Here is a 15,856-nt window from a genome sequence, read left to right as displayed (position 1 = left end):
ATACTGTATTGGACTCATTTATCAAAAAAAAGGGTGCATAAAACAAGTACTTAATTTGTACTTTATACTCATTTTAGTAGCTTGTCTTTTAAATAAATAAATAAATAAATAAATAAATAAATAAATAAATAAATAAATAAATAAATAAATGGGTAAATAAATAAATAAATAAATAAATAAATAAATAAATAAATAAATAAATGAGTGTGTTGGTATGTGTGCAGTGGGTTGTCACCCTGTCCAGGGTCTCCCCTGCCTTGTGCCCCGAGACCCCTTGGAAAGGCTCCAGGCTCCCTGTAACCGTGGGCAGGTCTATTTCCACAACTACATCCATTAAGTCTACAATGGCATAAAAATTCATCATTTTGGCATTCTTTTCACCGTGACATGAATGAAGGTGAGGCGTGTCATTGCTCAACTTTGTTAGGAAATGCCAGTATAGTCTCCAGTGTCTCTTTGAAATGTACCTGTAGCTAAAAGCCCTAAAACAGAGATCAACTAAAACTGCACTTGGCAAACGAAATCGACTGATGATCCACTTTTCACTCTCATCCTAGAGCTTCCAGTGGTGCTTAAAATGCATTTCATCTGTAATACAGCCTGAGCCAAAACCTCAAACAAGGTATTATCCTAATCACTCTTTAAAATGTGCTTTTTATATGATTTTACTTTATTTTGTCTGTGTCTGCATATTGTGATCATCTATGATTATGCTGATATGATAGATAGTACATGATATACAACAGCGGTCTTATCTACAAACGGGCTGGTGCGGCTGTGGGCTTTCGTTCCAGCCAAAGAGGAGGCAAACTTGATAGTTGATTGGAGCCCAAAATGAACTGATTAAACAAGTGGAAACAGGTGGGACTCCTGCCTGCTTGGAATAAAAGCCTGTAGCCAAGATTGATGACCTCTTATATACAGAAGCCAGAATCTCTGCATAGTCAGTTTACCTGCTTTTGTATTGTTCTTGCTTCAGGAGTCTGATATCCATTTAATTTTCATCATGCATTTATGAAACAGTTTAATCTCTGTAGACAGTCTAATTCCATGAACACACTTTAGATGGGAAGCCAGATTCTTGCAGGAGACCATGTAAATTCAAGGGCAATTTAGCAAAGCTAATCCACCTGCCAGAGATCTTGGAGGAAGGTCTACACGAGACGGAAATCCAAGCTCAGATCAAGGCAGGAACCCAGGAGCGCCATCGTGCTGCATATGACGTAATTGCATTACACCGCTTTCAGGATTTTTCATAACATGGAAAAAGATTCTTTCACGTTTCCATTTGCTGACTTTAAATTTAAATGGAAAAAAAACCCAGCTTATATGATGATATAGCATCCAATCATCTATCCATCCATCTGTTTGGAATTAATCTGCATAATGGAGTAGACTGACTTCCTGCTTTATCTCTCAGCCTCTTTCAAAGTAGGAGATGTACCAGCAGACAGGTTCAAAATTAAGGTCAACATGTTTTACATTAATATTTATGAAGTAAAAATCAACACAGTGTCACGTACGTACACTAACACACATAACACTGTGCCACAAACACACACACACACACACGCAAATACCAATCTTTATTAAACACACTACATTTGAAAATTATATTCATAGCTGGATACAAGCTAGTGTAAACCATAGTCTTCTTTCGCAGTGCTAATTTCACTTTTAAGGCTATATGCCTCACCAGATTTTCCTGGCATTCAGAGATACAGCTAAAGCATAAGTCAATACAGAGAGAGGCAGGAAAGGTGGAAGAAGAGGCGAAAGATTAGCATTTCATTTTTGCTGCAAGCAGAGTGGAATTTAAATACTCATTTCCAACCACAAGGCATTCATATCAACAGGAGGGAAGAAGGTTGCACACAGAGTCAACCAGTTTATCCTCTGATAGAGAGAGAGAGAGAGAGAGAGAGAGAGAGAGAGAGAGAGAGAGGGAGAAAGATGAGAAAATAACCTGTGCCGCAAAAATATCAAAATCATACACAGCTCATAACATTCATACTAACTTTCTCTATTTATGTCCTAATACCATTTATTACACCTTTTGGTGTAATAAATGACATATGGTGGGTTATGTCAAGGATTGTATAAACATGCTGAAATTTAGACTTCCCAGTCTTAATGTCCAGCCAATGTCCTAAACATCCACAATTTTTAAAAAATTTATTAAACACAAAAGCAACATACACTGACCAGGTATAACATTATGACCACCTGCCTAATATTGTGTTGTTGCTGCCAGAACAGCCCTGACCCATCCTGCACTGTGTATTCTGACACCTTTCTATCAGAACCAGCATTAACTTCTTCAGTAATTTGAGCAACAGTAGCTCGTCTGTTGGATCGGATCACACGGGCCAGCCTTCGCTCCCCACGTGTATCAATGAGTCTTGACCACCCATGACCCTGTCACCGGTTCACCACTGTTCCTTGCTTGGACCACTTTTGATAGATACTGACCACTGCAGACCGGGAACACCCCACAAGAGCTGCAGTTTTGGAGATGCTCTGATCCAGTGGTCTAGCCACCACAATTTGGTCCTTCATCAAACTCGCTCAAATCCTTACACTTGTCCATTTTTCCTGCTTCTAACACATCAACTTTGAGGAGATAATCAGTGCTATTCAGTTTACCTGTCACTGCTCATAATGTTATGCCTGATCGATGCAGATAGACGACAATGTGACCAGTACTGAGCCACTTCTACAGGCACAAACTATCGTAAATATCTCACATATAGACCTCCATTGCCTTTTAAATGTCTTATTTCATGTTAATAAATAAATTAATAAGTATTTTTTTGTAATGAATAACAACAATTTATTTAAAAAATAAAAATCTGATACTGTCCTGAGTCCACTTTTGCATTGATGTTCCAATGATAAACACAAAGTGCTGTCTCCTGTCTAGTTGCTGATTTGTTACCTGTTTGTGTTCACTTGTACTTCAATATATTTTTGTATATTTTTTTTGCATTTCAATATATTTTTTTAACCAAGTTGTCGTTCTCAATTAAACCAAAGTCATAAACTACATAACATAAGAAGCTAGCTAATGTTTGCAGAGACAAATAGACTTGGCTCCTTAGCTATTGTTTGAAGTGCTAAGCTAATCACTGAGCTAACCGTGCTGACATGTGCAGAACGAAATCTGCTAGCTAATGAGCCTTTGGCTAACGAGACAAGCTAAAGTCATTTCTTTTAAAGCAACAGCATAAAACCGTTGCTTGAATACATGTCTTCATGGCTGAGACACTTACTTTTGAAACTTTCTGTATTTCATCTATACCCTTGCTTATACAGGACAAAATATTAAAGACAAATAAGCATGCTAAACCTAGATCAGAACACAAAACAAGAAAATATTGAAAGATGATATTAATCACGCAAGAGTAAATAACACACAACCTCTAAGAATAAAAAGAGAGAGAAAAAAAACTACAGTGATTATAAAACAGTGATAATGAATGATATATCCTTCACATGAGGAGGTGTGACTGGGCGAGACGAGCTTCACCCCATTGCTTTCGCTCTTTCTCTTCCTCGGTAATATTATCCGTCTAATCCACACAAGGCATTTCACTGCTGCCAGGAGCCTCCAACATCAGACTGAGATGTAGTGGCGTGATTGTAAGAGCCAGGTTGGCGTGAATAATCTCTCTCTCTTCATTTCTATGATCTGTCTTCACACCACAAACACAACAGTTTCCTGTCATTCACATAATGTAGCCACTTTCATAAGGCTCAGTGGACTCCTGCTGCTACGTACACGCGACTTACACACCCCGAGTTTCCAGACTTTATTAAACATACACTGTGGGTGTAATTACAATAATAATGAGGTACAATTTAAAAATCAGGGCTCTTTTTAACTTCAGTATTTTTTTCAACACTACAAAAGAACTAATACGGTACGTCACAGGGCTACATCTCAATCTGCACACCACAGGGAGTACACTTTAATGCCATAAAATGTAGTCATTAGCATATAACACTGATAAGTGGCAGCCTGGGATACCATTCATATGGTCAGATTTTGACATTTTCTACAAAATATACTTCTGAAATTTATTTGTACATGACTGAAAAACCCCCAAAAAAGCTATAAGTAATTTGAATTCTACTTAACACCAAAGGTGAAGGATTTCATTTCGATTCAGCCAGTGTGTAAAAGGCTGAAATAATGATAGAACAACACGTTAAATGAGTTTTCACTTTAATTCTCAGCACCATCCACATCAACACCGGTGTCTGTCTCATCGCCTGAGCTAAATATAAACCTCTTCTTTACTTGACTGAATCTGTTCATGTTCACATTGCTGTGGAAATAAATTTAGTGAGTTCTGTCGTGTTAGTCATGTCATACAGATATCAGGCATAACATTATGAGCAGTGACCGGTGAAGTGAATAACACTGATGGGTGGGATACATTAGGCAGCAAGTCAACATTTTGTCCTCAAAGTTAGAAGCAGGAAAAATGGACAAGCGTAAGGATTTGAGCGAGTTTGATGAAGGGCCAAATTGTGATGGCTAGACCACTGGATCAGAGCATCTCCAAAACTGCAGCTCTTGTGGGGTGTTCCCGGTCTGCAGTGGTCAGTATCTATCAAAAGTTGTCCAGTGGTGAACTGGCTTAGCAGGACATATCTGGTCATGCATTGCAAGCCAGGTGTTGCTAATGCAGTAAAATTCTTTGCTCTGTTAAACCCCAGCTTGCTGCCAGAACAAGCTGCTCTATTCTTAAGCTAACACCGGAGGGATGAGCATTAGCATATCTATGCATTGCTGTGGACAGAACTACCTCCGGCTCCCATCCTCCACTTGACAGGATGAAAGCATGAGGAAGAATCTAGCTTGCTGAGAGTTGCTGCTCATTCCCCTGTTCACTTGCTTTCTCTTGCTGTCTGTCCCACTGGCACACACAATCGCACAACTGCAGTCCTCATTAACACATGCCTGTGAGGTCTGTGAGACAGGCTGAGGTGTGAAAGGTGTCCTGTTTCTCATTTAGGGTTCAAACGTGTGCACAAGCATGTCCTTTATTACCTCCCAATCTGCCCTTAATGAAAATGGTATACTGGAGTATCATTGTGTTATATTGGAGCATCGTTGTGTTATACTGGAGCATCGTTGTGTTATACTAGCACACCAGTGGGTTATACTGGAGCATCATTGTGTTATACTGGGGCATCACTGTGTTATAATAGAGCACGACTGAGTTATACTGGAGCATCGTTGTGTTATACTGGGGCATCACTGTGTTATAATAGAGCACGACTGAGTTATACTGGAGCATCGTTGTGTTATAATTGAACATCACTGGGTTATACTGGAGGATCACTGGGTTATATTGGAGGATGACTGAGTTATATTGGAGCATCACTGGGTTATACTGGAGGATCACTGGGTTATACTGGAGGATTACTGGATTATATTGGAGCATCACTGGGTTATACTGGAGGATCACTGGGTTATACTGGAGGATTACTGGGTTATATTGGAGGATGACTGGATTATATTGGAGGATCACTGTTTTATACTGAAGAATCACTGGGTTATACTGGAGCAGCACTGTTTTATACTGGAGGATTATTTTTTTTACACTGGAGCATCACTGTGTTGTACTTGAGCATCACTGGGTTATACTGGATTATCACTGTTTTATACTGGAGCATCACTGGGTTATACTGGAGTATCACTGTTTTATACTGGAGCATCACTGTGTTTTACTCGACCATCACTGGGTTATACTGGAGCATCACTGTGTTGTACTTGAGCATCACTGGGTTATACTGGATTATCACTGTGTTGTACTCGACCATCACTGGGTTATACTGGAGTATCACCGTTTTATACTGGAGCATCACTGTGTTGTACTTGAGCATCACTGGGTTATACTGGATTATCACTGTTTTTTACTCGACCATGACTGGGTTATACTGGATTATCACTGTTTTTTACTCGACCATGACTGGGTTATACTGGATTATCACTGTTTTTTACTCGACCATGACTGGGTTATACTGGATTATCACTGTTTTTTACTCGACCATGACTGGGTTATACTGGATTATCACTGTTTTTTACTCGACCATCACTGGGTTATACTGGAGTATCACTGTTTTATACTGGAGCATCACTGTGTTGTACTTGAGCATCACTGGGTTATACTGGATTATCACTGTGTTGTACCTGAGCATCACTGGGTTATACTGGATTATCACTGTGTTGTACTTGAGCATCACTGGGTTATACTGGATTATCACTGTTTTTTACTCGACCATCACTGGGTTACTGGAGTATCACTGTTTTATACTGGAGCATCACTGTGTTGTACTTGAGCATCACTGGGTTATACTGGATTATCACTGTTTTATACTGGAGCATCACTGTTTTTTACTCGACCATCACTGGGTTATACTGGAGTATCACCGTTTTATACTGGAGCATCACTGGGTTATGTGGGATGATCACTGTGCTAAACTGGAGTCCAATCATGCTGACTCCATTAGCATCACCACTTGGCTCAATGGAACACATGATGCAGACAAATGCTCAGAAACATATTGCTGTACGCTGTGCTTATGGGACTGTGAAATTAGTTAGTGCGCCTCCTCAGCCTCAACCGTGTTTGCTTCCTGAAACAGTTTGTAGTCTTTAGAGGGAATTGTGTAGTGGAGCAGTAGAATATTTTTCCTGCTGACTAATCTGCTCCATGCTGAGGTAGAGTGCAAAAAGTCCATACATCTGATAAGCATGAAAAAGCAATTGTACATCCAAACTGTATAAGGGGTTTGATGCAAATAAGTCTCAGTATCCTTAAGATTGCTGTGTATCAGCTTTGTGCTGTGTAGAGGACTGCGAGGAGGCGTGCATGCCTGGCGTCTGATAGAGAACAGGATCGCAGACCATGTTTTATTCATCATTCAGACACAACGCTGAGTTAGTGTATGAGCAGAACATTTAATTGTCACTGATTATATATGGATGTTTTAATTCATTTTGTTGGAAGAATAGAGATTCAGCTGTTGCATGGAAGTGAAGTGTGACAAAGGGACATAACACATGGACAGAGATAAACACACAGAAAAAAAGAGAGGTGTTTTGCAGTAGCACTCTCCAATATTTGATCTCAGGGATCTCAGAAGATTTGCTTAGAATGGAAAAAAAAAACAGACTTATTGCTGGCCGAGGTAAGAGGCACAGGGGAACTGTTTTGGAAAGAAAAAGAAGAAGAAAAGAGAAGAGAAAAGAGATGGCCTGCAACCTAGAGACTTGAAATTTAATAGAAGCCAGAATGCCGATGTTTTGCTTCCATGTGACTGTTATTCCCTGAATGGGGCTCCAAAATAAACGGCATGAGTGTGGTGGAGAGGTGCTGAAATCAGTGATGACAGAGACTGTCACTTCACCCCTGTGCACGTGTCTACACACACCCACACACACATACACACTAAACCAAACAAAAATATGAGCAAATATGCTGCTCCTATGCTTTTTATACTACTTTATTCATACACACTATATTGCCAAAAGTATTGGGACGTCTGCCTTTACATGCACATTATTGTAATATGGAGTTGTCCTGCCCTTTGCAGCTATAACAGCTTCAGCTCTACTGGGAAGGCTTTCCACAAGGTTTAGGAGTGTGTTTATGGGAAATTTTGACCATTCCTCTGGAAGTGCATTTGTGAGGTTAGGCACTGATGGTCTGGCTCGCAGTCTCCGCTCTAATTCATCCCAAAGGTGTTCAATGGGTTGAGGTCAGGACTCTGTGCAGGCCAGTCAAGTTCCTCCACACCAAACTCACTCATCCATGTCTTTATGGACCTTGCTTTGGTCACTGGTGTGCAGTCATGTTGGAACAGGAAGGGGTCATCCCCAAACTGTTCCCACAAAGTTGGGAGCATGGAATTATCCAAAATGTCTTGGTATGAAGCTGAAGCATTAAGAGTTCCTTTCACTGGAACTAAGGGTCCGAGCCCAACCCCTGAAAAACAACACCTGAATTCAATGATTTGGAGGGGTGTCCCAAAACTTTTGGCAATATAGTGTATTAATCCTAAAGACAAAAGTCTTAAGTGCTTTTTAAACTCTGTAAAACTGCCTTTCTCTCTTCCTCTCTTCCTGTGCTTTTTTACTTACAGTCTCATTTCGCATATCGTGTGTTATTGAATCCATCTATCTCTGTTTCATATGCATGTGTTCATGATGAAAACTTCCACCACAGTGAAGTAAGCACAGCGAGCATTATGTTCCTCCTGAACTGGAGTTTAGATTGACAATGTTGAGTGCCGCACAACACGTATTTACACATCATATCCCATCCTGAATCTGATTCAAGCCATCTGCTCATAAATCCTCAAATAAAACTAGTCTCAAGAGCAGGATGGATGAAATTCTCCTCTGAGTTATGGTGGAGCAAAAAAATAAAAATAAAATAAAATGACATCTAGCACATACTATGATCAGGCATAACATTATGACCACCTGCCTAATATTGTGTTGGTCCCCATTTTGCTGCCAAAACAGCCCTGACCCGTCCTGCACTGTGTATTCTGACACCTTTCTATCAGAACCAGCATTAAGTTCTTCAGCAATTTGAGCAACAGTAGCTCGTCTGTTGGATCGGATCACACGGGCCAGCCTTCGCTCCCCGGTTCACCACTGTTTCTTCCTTGGACCACTTTTGATAAATACTGACCACTGCAGACCGGGAACACCCCACAAGAGCTGCAGTTTTGGAGATCTTCTGATCCAGTGGTCTAGCCATCACAGTTTGGTCCTTCATCAAACTCGGTCAAATCCTTACTCTTGTCCATTTTTCCTGCTTCTAATACATCAGCTTTGAGGACAAAATGTTGACTTGCTGCCTAATATATCCCACCCACTAACAGGTGCCATGATGAGGAGATCATCAGTGTTATTCACTTCACCTCTCACTGCTCACACTGTTATGCCTCGGTATATACTGATGAATAAAGAAAATAAGCACTAAAAAAAGAAGAAAGCAGTAAAACAAAGGGAATTGTTGAAGAACACTGCAAACCCTTATGTACTTGTTACAGCTCCCAGTATATTACAGCTTCACATCAAGCTGAGAGTAAATATTGAAGAAACTGACCCCGAATTCATTGCTCTAATTTTCTATGTTCATCCCAACATCCAATTACAAGCAAACCAGTGAGGACAAATTCACATGAAACCATTTAACAGGATGTTCTTTCACACACTATAAATATATTCCTGGCCTTCACAACACCTTCATTACAACTTGAGAACAAACCCTGTTAATAAGAATTTTAATTCTGCTTCACCAGAGCTGGTATTTATCAGCAAATTTTTTCTTCAGTCAATCCAGAGCAAATCAGAGCATGAGTATCTATAAAAGGATTTAAACTAAATAAGCTGATTTCCCAGCTCCAGCATCAGCAATCCCTCTTCTGTTAAATCTTATTTTTATGTCGTTCTGTTTTCCTGAAGCTTGTCACCGAATGCTATTTGAATATTTGATTATTAATTACAGTTTAACATGAAGATCTCGATCTATTTTATATCTAATCCGACTTCAGATAAGTGTCATGTCCTCGTTAAATCCACTGTCAGATGTTATCTTTAACTACATTGTTCTGGTCTGTTCTGGTTTCTGGGTGGGTTTGTGTTTACTGATTACTTTAATTACTATTCTGACTTTGTGGCACAAATAAAGTTTAAGCTTCGACCTGGGTTAAATAAAAGTTTCTTTGCTAATGCAAGTGAAAAAAAATGAATAAAATAAATAAATAAATAAATAAATAAATAAATAAATACATTTATCAGTATAAATTATTTAATCCATCTTAGTTTTTTAAAATTTAGATGACATGTAATCCTGATGTCCTGTTCCCTCAGACAAAAAAAGGTTCAGAGGTGTGATTACTGACTGTGATTCTTTTCAAGAAAGAAAGAAAGAAAGAAAGAAAGAAAGAGAGAGAGAGAGATACAAAAATATAAATAAATAAATCAAGACATAATGAAAGAAAGAAAGAAAGAAAGAAAGAGAAACAAAAAATAAACACAAACACAAATACTTGTAAGAAAGAAAGAAAGAAAGAGAGAGAGAGAGAGAGAGAGAGAGAGAGAGACAGAGATACAAAAATATAAATAAAAGAAAGAAAGAAAGAAAATACATTCATAAAAACAGAAAGATAGAAAGAAAGAAATAGAGAGAGAGACAAAAATATAAACACAAACACATAAGTACTTATGAAATATGTCATTTACTACTTGGAATCTGGATCCAAACTGAGCAGAAGAGAAGAGCTTGTCAGCTGCCATACTTGCTTAAACATCTGGAACTTTACTTACCTTACTGTGAACTCTTCTTGTCCTTAAACTGCAGCTCTACAAGGCTACTACTGAGTAGTAGTAACATCAACTTTGAGGACAAAATGTTCACTTGCAGGTGCCATGATGAGGAGATAATCAGTCTTATTCACGTCACCTGTCAGTGCTCATAATGTTATGCCTGATTGGTATGATTGAAAATAACAATAAAAGCTTCTTGACTTGACTTTTGGTTGCACTGATTTGGAAAAAAAAAACAAAAAACTCTTCAAGATATTCACTGACGGCATGATGAGCAGAACATGTATTTTTATGTTTCTTGATGTATGATGATCTGGATATATCAGCTGGCCCTGTTAGTACACACAAGTTTAACATTAATTCGAGCAACACGACCTAAAGTTCACATCCTTTTTATTCCACGAACCCTCAGTTCAGAAACAAGGCTTTCATTTCATGTGCTGACACAGTCATAAACAAATCGATCTAAGAAAGTCTTCGACCAATCCCAAAACCATTATTCAAGCATGAAGTGCTAACAAGGAAATGAACAGCCAACTTAGTTTGGCTTCCTCTCCCTTCTCACTCGGCAGCGACGCAATAATCACACAGCGTAGAGAACGGTCTCGTTGCAAATTAGAACAGCTGTATTTTTAGAGCACTGCACAGCGCTCAAACAAAGGCAATCAATGCCTCCTGCTTGGAATGCACAGCAGAGAAAACCGGGCGTCGATCACTCAACGTGCCGCCACGTTCCAGTTATTATGCTACCTTTTACCTGCCCGGTTACCAGAAAGACGAAAACAAATATGTGTATATACACTGCATACATAAATACTCAGAGAATGGCCCATGCTTTTCATACAGCCTACTGTCTAGCGATAACAAATGACTGACAAGAAACTAGCTTTAATCACATTTAATAAGACAATGAAGCCGGATACGAGATAGAAATCTAGTCTACTGTTGACACAGATATGTTTCAGTAGAAGAATGTTACTTCAATACAGTGTCAAAAAGATGCATCGTTATTATGGAGCTTCACAGCTTCACAGAGTTATGATACAGTTAGCTGAAGAATATATGACGGTGACTTATATGTACCGTGTGGGAGGGAGCTGTCAAGTGATTCAGCATTCTTCCATGCTTTAATTCTTCTCAGAGCTTACTGCAGTGTGAGTGTGAGACACTTTGTGTTGCTGTTGAAGGGCCCACATGGATAACCTAAAGATCTTCCCTTTGTACATTAGCTCACCTGCATACTTTAAGATTTGCACCTGTAATCATTAAAAGCTCATACAGAATATACACTATGATGCCAAAAGTTTTGGGACACTCCTCCAAATAATTGAATTCAGGTGTTGTTTTTCAGGGGTTGGGCTCGGCCCCTTAGTTCCAGTGAAAGGAACTCTTAATGCTTCAGCTTCATACCAAGACATTTTGGACAATTTCATGCTCCCAACTTTGTGGGAACAGTTTGGGGACGACCCCTTCCTGTTCCAACATGACTGCACACCAGTGACCAAAGCAAGGTCCATAAAGACATGGATGAGTGAGTTTGGTGTGGAGGAACTTCACAGAGTCCTGACCTCAACCCCATAGAACACCTTTGGGATGAATTAGAGTGGAGACTGTGAACCAGACCTTCTCATCCAACATCAGTGCCTGACCTCACAAATGCGCTTCTAGAGGAATGATCACAAATTCCTAAACATAAACACACTTGTGGAAAGCCTTCCCAGAAGAGCTGAAGCTGTTATAGCTGCAAAGGGCGGGACAACTCCATATTACATTCAGGCAGATGTCCCAAAACTTTTGGCAAGGGTTAGCGTAGCATAACTGGTAACTTTATAGTATACAGTTATAGAACAGTAATGCTTTGTAATCCCATTATCTGGTGTCACGTAGAAGAGGATGAGTTCTGTTTTGAGTCTGGAAAAGGTTTCTCAAGGAGTTTTGCTTAATACTTTTGTTTCTGGCTTGCGCATTACGGTGTTAAACTTACATCTGGATTTATATTGTTATTTATAAATGTAATGTTGTTCTATAGACATAATTAAAACATTCTCATTGCTAATGACTCCAATAATGATAAAACTTCTAATGAGAATGAAAAGCTATGTCTAAAATTAGCAAAGTTTTTTTTTCTTCTTAATTTTCCTGTCAGCACAAATTGTACTGTTTGTGACTGATATAAAAGCTGAGGGTGTCTTAACACAATTTACTGCCATTTTAAATATAAAGCTCAGAGAGATAAATGTAACAGATCTTGACCGCATGCAAAGATCCATTTAATACCTGATTTAATATCTTGATTGATCATGATTGAACACAAATTGGACTCATCCACGCTTCTCTACCTTTAATCTCCTTCTCGTTCCTGAACCACCTGATGTCTGCGGCTGGCTTGCTGCCCGAAGTCACACATGTCAGGGTGAGCTGGTCTCCTTCCATGGCTGGCTTCGTAAAACCGTTGATCTCTGGTTTCTCTGGTACCCCTGCAGAAAACGACAGTGAAAGATGCACGCATGCTCTTGAGAAAGTAAACCAAAACTAAGCCAAAAAGTGGAATGATGTGCCTAAAAATGGGATAACAGGACCACAACGTCCCTATTCAATGTGGTCTATGAAAAAGCTGCCTGAAGGCTATGACATTTAGGGAAAACGCCCCCAGACCAAGTGTATTAAAGGAGCTATTTCTAAAGCTGCTACAGTCGAACATGAACACAGTTGAAATATTTTATCAGTATTCTACTATCACATGCTTAAATCCTCCAGTTTTGCCTGGGGCATTGTCCTCCACTGAGGTTAATTTGAATTTGGACCTTTTATTCATAGTTGGTATTTGATCATATTGTAATAGCATTTCAGAGTAAAACTTTATCTTTGATAAAATGGAGGTTGTGACATTGATGAATTTCATTAAACTTATCATTCTTTTACTTTCGACTACAGATGTGCTTGTTTAAATAAGAAAAGGTGTTCGCTAGTTTAGAATTTACAGACAGCTTTCGATATCAGGTTCTGCATCGTATCGATGACGTTGCTCATAAAATGCCACCGACGAGACTGTGTATGATTTTTTACGACATTTGTTTTCCTAATAAGGATCGTGATTACAAGCAAACATTAAAGCATGTAAGAGGTCTTTTTAATGGGATAAAAAAAAAATGAATATAAATCATTGCTGAGGACAAAAAGATCGCTGATGTGTGAATTGTGCCTTCTAAAGTAAGACTGAATGAATTGTTAATAATAATCCCCTTAAAAGCGTATAGGATATACAATACTGTGCATTACAAATCAGCATAAGCTACAAGCTCAGAAGCTGCATTGCTGACCTTATATCTGCATTTGTAGGTTTAGAAGGCTTCCTGAAAGTTTTAATTAAGCAGAGCTAGTCTTCAGATGCCGGTATTTGGATTGCTTGAGCAATAAAACATATAGGTTTGATCTCATCATGTTTTTTTTTTCCGTCCTAATTACACATTATCACAACTTGCAGTGAACTGTGAGCAGCCACTGAAACAAGTCAAGGTAGAGATCATGACTTCAGGCATTTCATATATTTGATTAACTGAAGTGGTAATTAATGCTCAAATGTCTTGTTTTATAATGTCACCCGCCTTAATCACTGTTTTAAAAGCTGTTTTAGAACGTGCCTTATGAATTGAAATAGCGGATAATTATCAATTTAGAAATTACATATATTTCTTACATCATTAAACATGGACAGTGAATTAATTATACCCTGATTCACAATGAGTAATCCTTAAATGTTGTGTGGGCTTCTTCTTCTTCTCTCTCTCTCTCTCTCTCTCTCTCTCTCTCTCACACACACACACACAATGATTTTAATGACATACAGTGCATAATTAAAATTATACTAAGTGATTGGGCACCTAATTAGGAATGAAGTAATATTTGTGGGCTGGCTGGTGTTGACATTACCCAGAATGCCACACAGGAACAGTGCAATGGCATTTGTTTGACTTTCGACTGACAAAGTAAAAGGAAAAGAACCTACCAGAAAAGACTAATTAAACTGTCTTCTGGCGAGTTTTCTGTGATAGCCTATGACAGCTCGAATTTGCCTCATTAAACTCAGATCCTCAACAACATTAGATCTGTTACATCCCCACCACTTTATGAGGTTGAAATCTAATTATCTATCAGCTCAAAGAGACTAATATTGCAGGATTCTGGTGTGGTGATATTGGTTTCCTGTCAAGCTTTTCACAGATTCCTCAACTCATTAAAAGGGACCAATATAAATTCTGCAACAATAAAAAGCAATATTTCTTTGCCCTAAGGTGTAAAAGACGAAAATCCTTGGTTGCATATAAAAATAGTAAAAGGATTCGGTATGATGTTCAACATTAAGTGACGGCTTCACTTTGGGGATAACCAGAACGTTAGGATTTATGCGAAGTGTCTGTAGTTCTTACCCAGTACAGTCAGATAGGCCTTGGCTGTTTTGACAGGCATGGTGAAGAGAGAACAAGTGTATAGCCCTTCGTCTCCGAGCGTAACCTCGCGGATGCTGATGGTGAGCTCCTGCCATGAGGCTCGGATCAGATCAATCCGATTGTCTCTCAGAGCTGTGGGTGAGACACAAGCACATAGGACAGGGTGAGAGATCTGCTTTCAACACATAAAGACCAACACTGCCACTAAAATGAGTAAGAACAAAAAGGAGCTTATTTATTGTACAACCAATAACTGGTTATCTACTGTATATTATTATTATTATTATTATTATTATTATTATTATTATTCAGTCACTGGACACTTTAATAAGAACACCAAGTAAGCACCACAAAATACAGAAGCTTGCGGCAGATTGGCTACAACAGCAAATGACCTCTTCAGGTTTCACTCCTCTCAACCAAGAACTTGGAGAGTTGGTGTCATGTGGGCCTTTTCCAGTCTTTAGCTGTCCATTTAGGCAAACCATAGCCTTGCTATCTTGAACGGTATGTGCATGATTGTATGCATTGCGCAGCTGCCTCACGACGTGACTGGATAATTGTGTGAATAAGCAGTTTAAGTGTTCCTATTAACGTGGCCTGTGAGTGTATTTATTATAATTTATTGTATTTTATTATATTATAATTTATTCTATAAAACAAAACAAAACAAAACAAACAAATAAATTAAAAAAAATATTTAAAAATTGTTATTATATAACAATGATTTTATGTAGAAAGAGAACGCTAAACTCTGAAAATGCATACAAAGTGAACAATAAAAATCAATATTGCTACACACTGGTGAAATCATTCAATCCAATCAGAGAGAAAATGAAATATAGATCACCCTGTGTTTAAATTCAGCCATCATTTCAATCAATAAAATGACAGAGATTTACAATATAGACCAAAGAATGTGTCTCCTCCTTCTGTACCTACCTATTTAAAAAGTACTGACAGTTCAATATTCTGCTCCTTTAATGTGTTTCACCTACATTGGTCTTTCTGTTTTTCTGGCTTTTATATGCCTGTCTTTAACCATCTA

General features: G+C 38.7%; 1 protein-coding gene across 3 annotated transcripts in view; it reads right to left on the bottom strand.

Annotated features, from left to right (window-relative positions):
* cadm2a (cell adhesion molecule 2a) overlaps positions 1-15,856 on the bottom strand; it is a 357,471-nt gene that overhangs the window by 28,143 nt on the left and 313,472 nt on the right. For all 3 annotated transcript variants that reach the window (XM_058411809.1, XM_058411807.1, XM_058411808.1), the window contains 2 exons: positions 14,788-14,940; positions 12,700-12,837 (listed from right to left, as the gene is read on the bottom strand). In XM_058411809.1, the coding sequence (XP_058267792.1) occupies positions 12,700-12,837; positions 14,788-14,940 (291 nt within the window). The remainder of the gene's footprint in view (positions 1-12,699; positions 12,838-14,787; positions 14,941-15,856) is intronic.

This window comes from Hemibagrus wyckioides, linkage group LG16 (assembly GCF_019097595.1).
Source record: "Hemibagrus wyckioides isolate EC202008001 linkage group LG16, SWU_Hwy_1.0, whole genome shotgun sequence".
Taxonomy (NCBI): domain Eukaryota; kingdom Metazoa; phylum Chordata; class Actinopteri; order Siluriformes; family Bagridae; genus Hemibagrus; species Hemibagrus wyckioides.
Note: the sequence above shows the minus strand (reverse complement) of the source record. Positions and strands in the feature narration are given on the sequence as shown.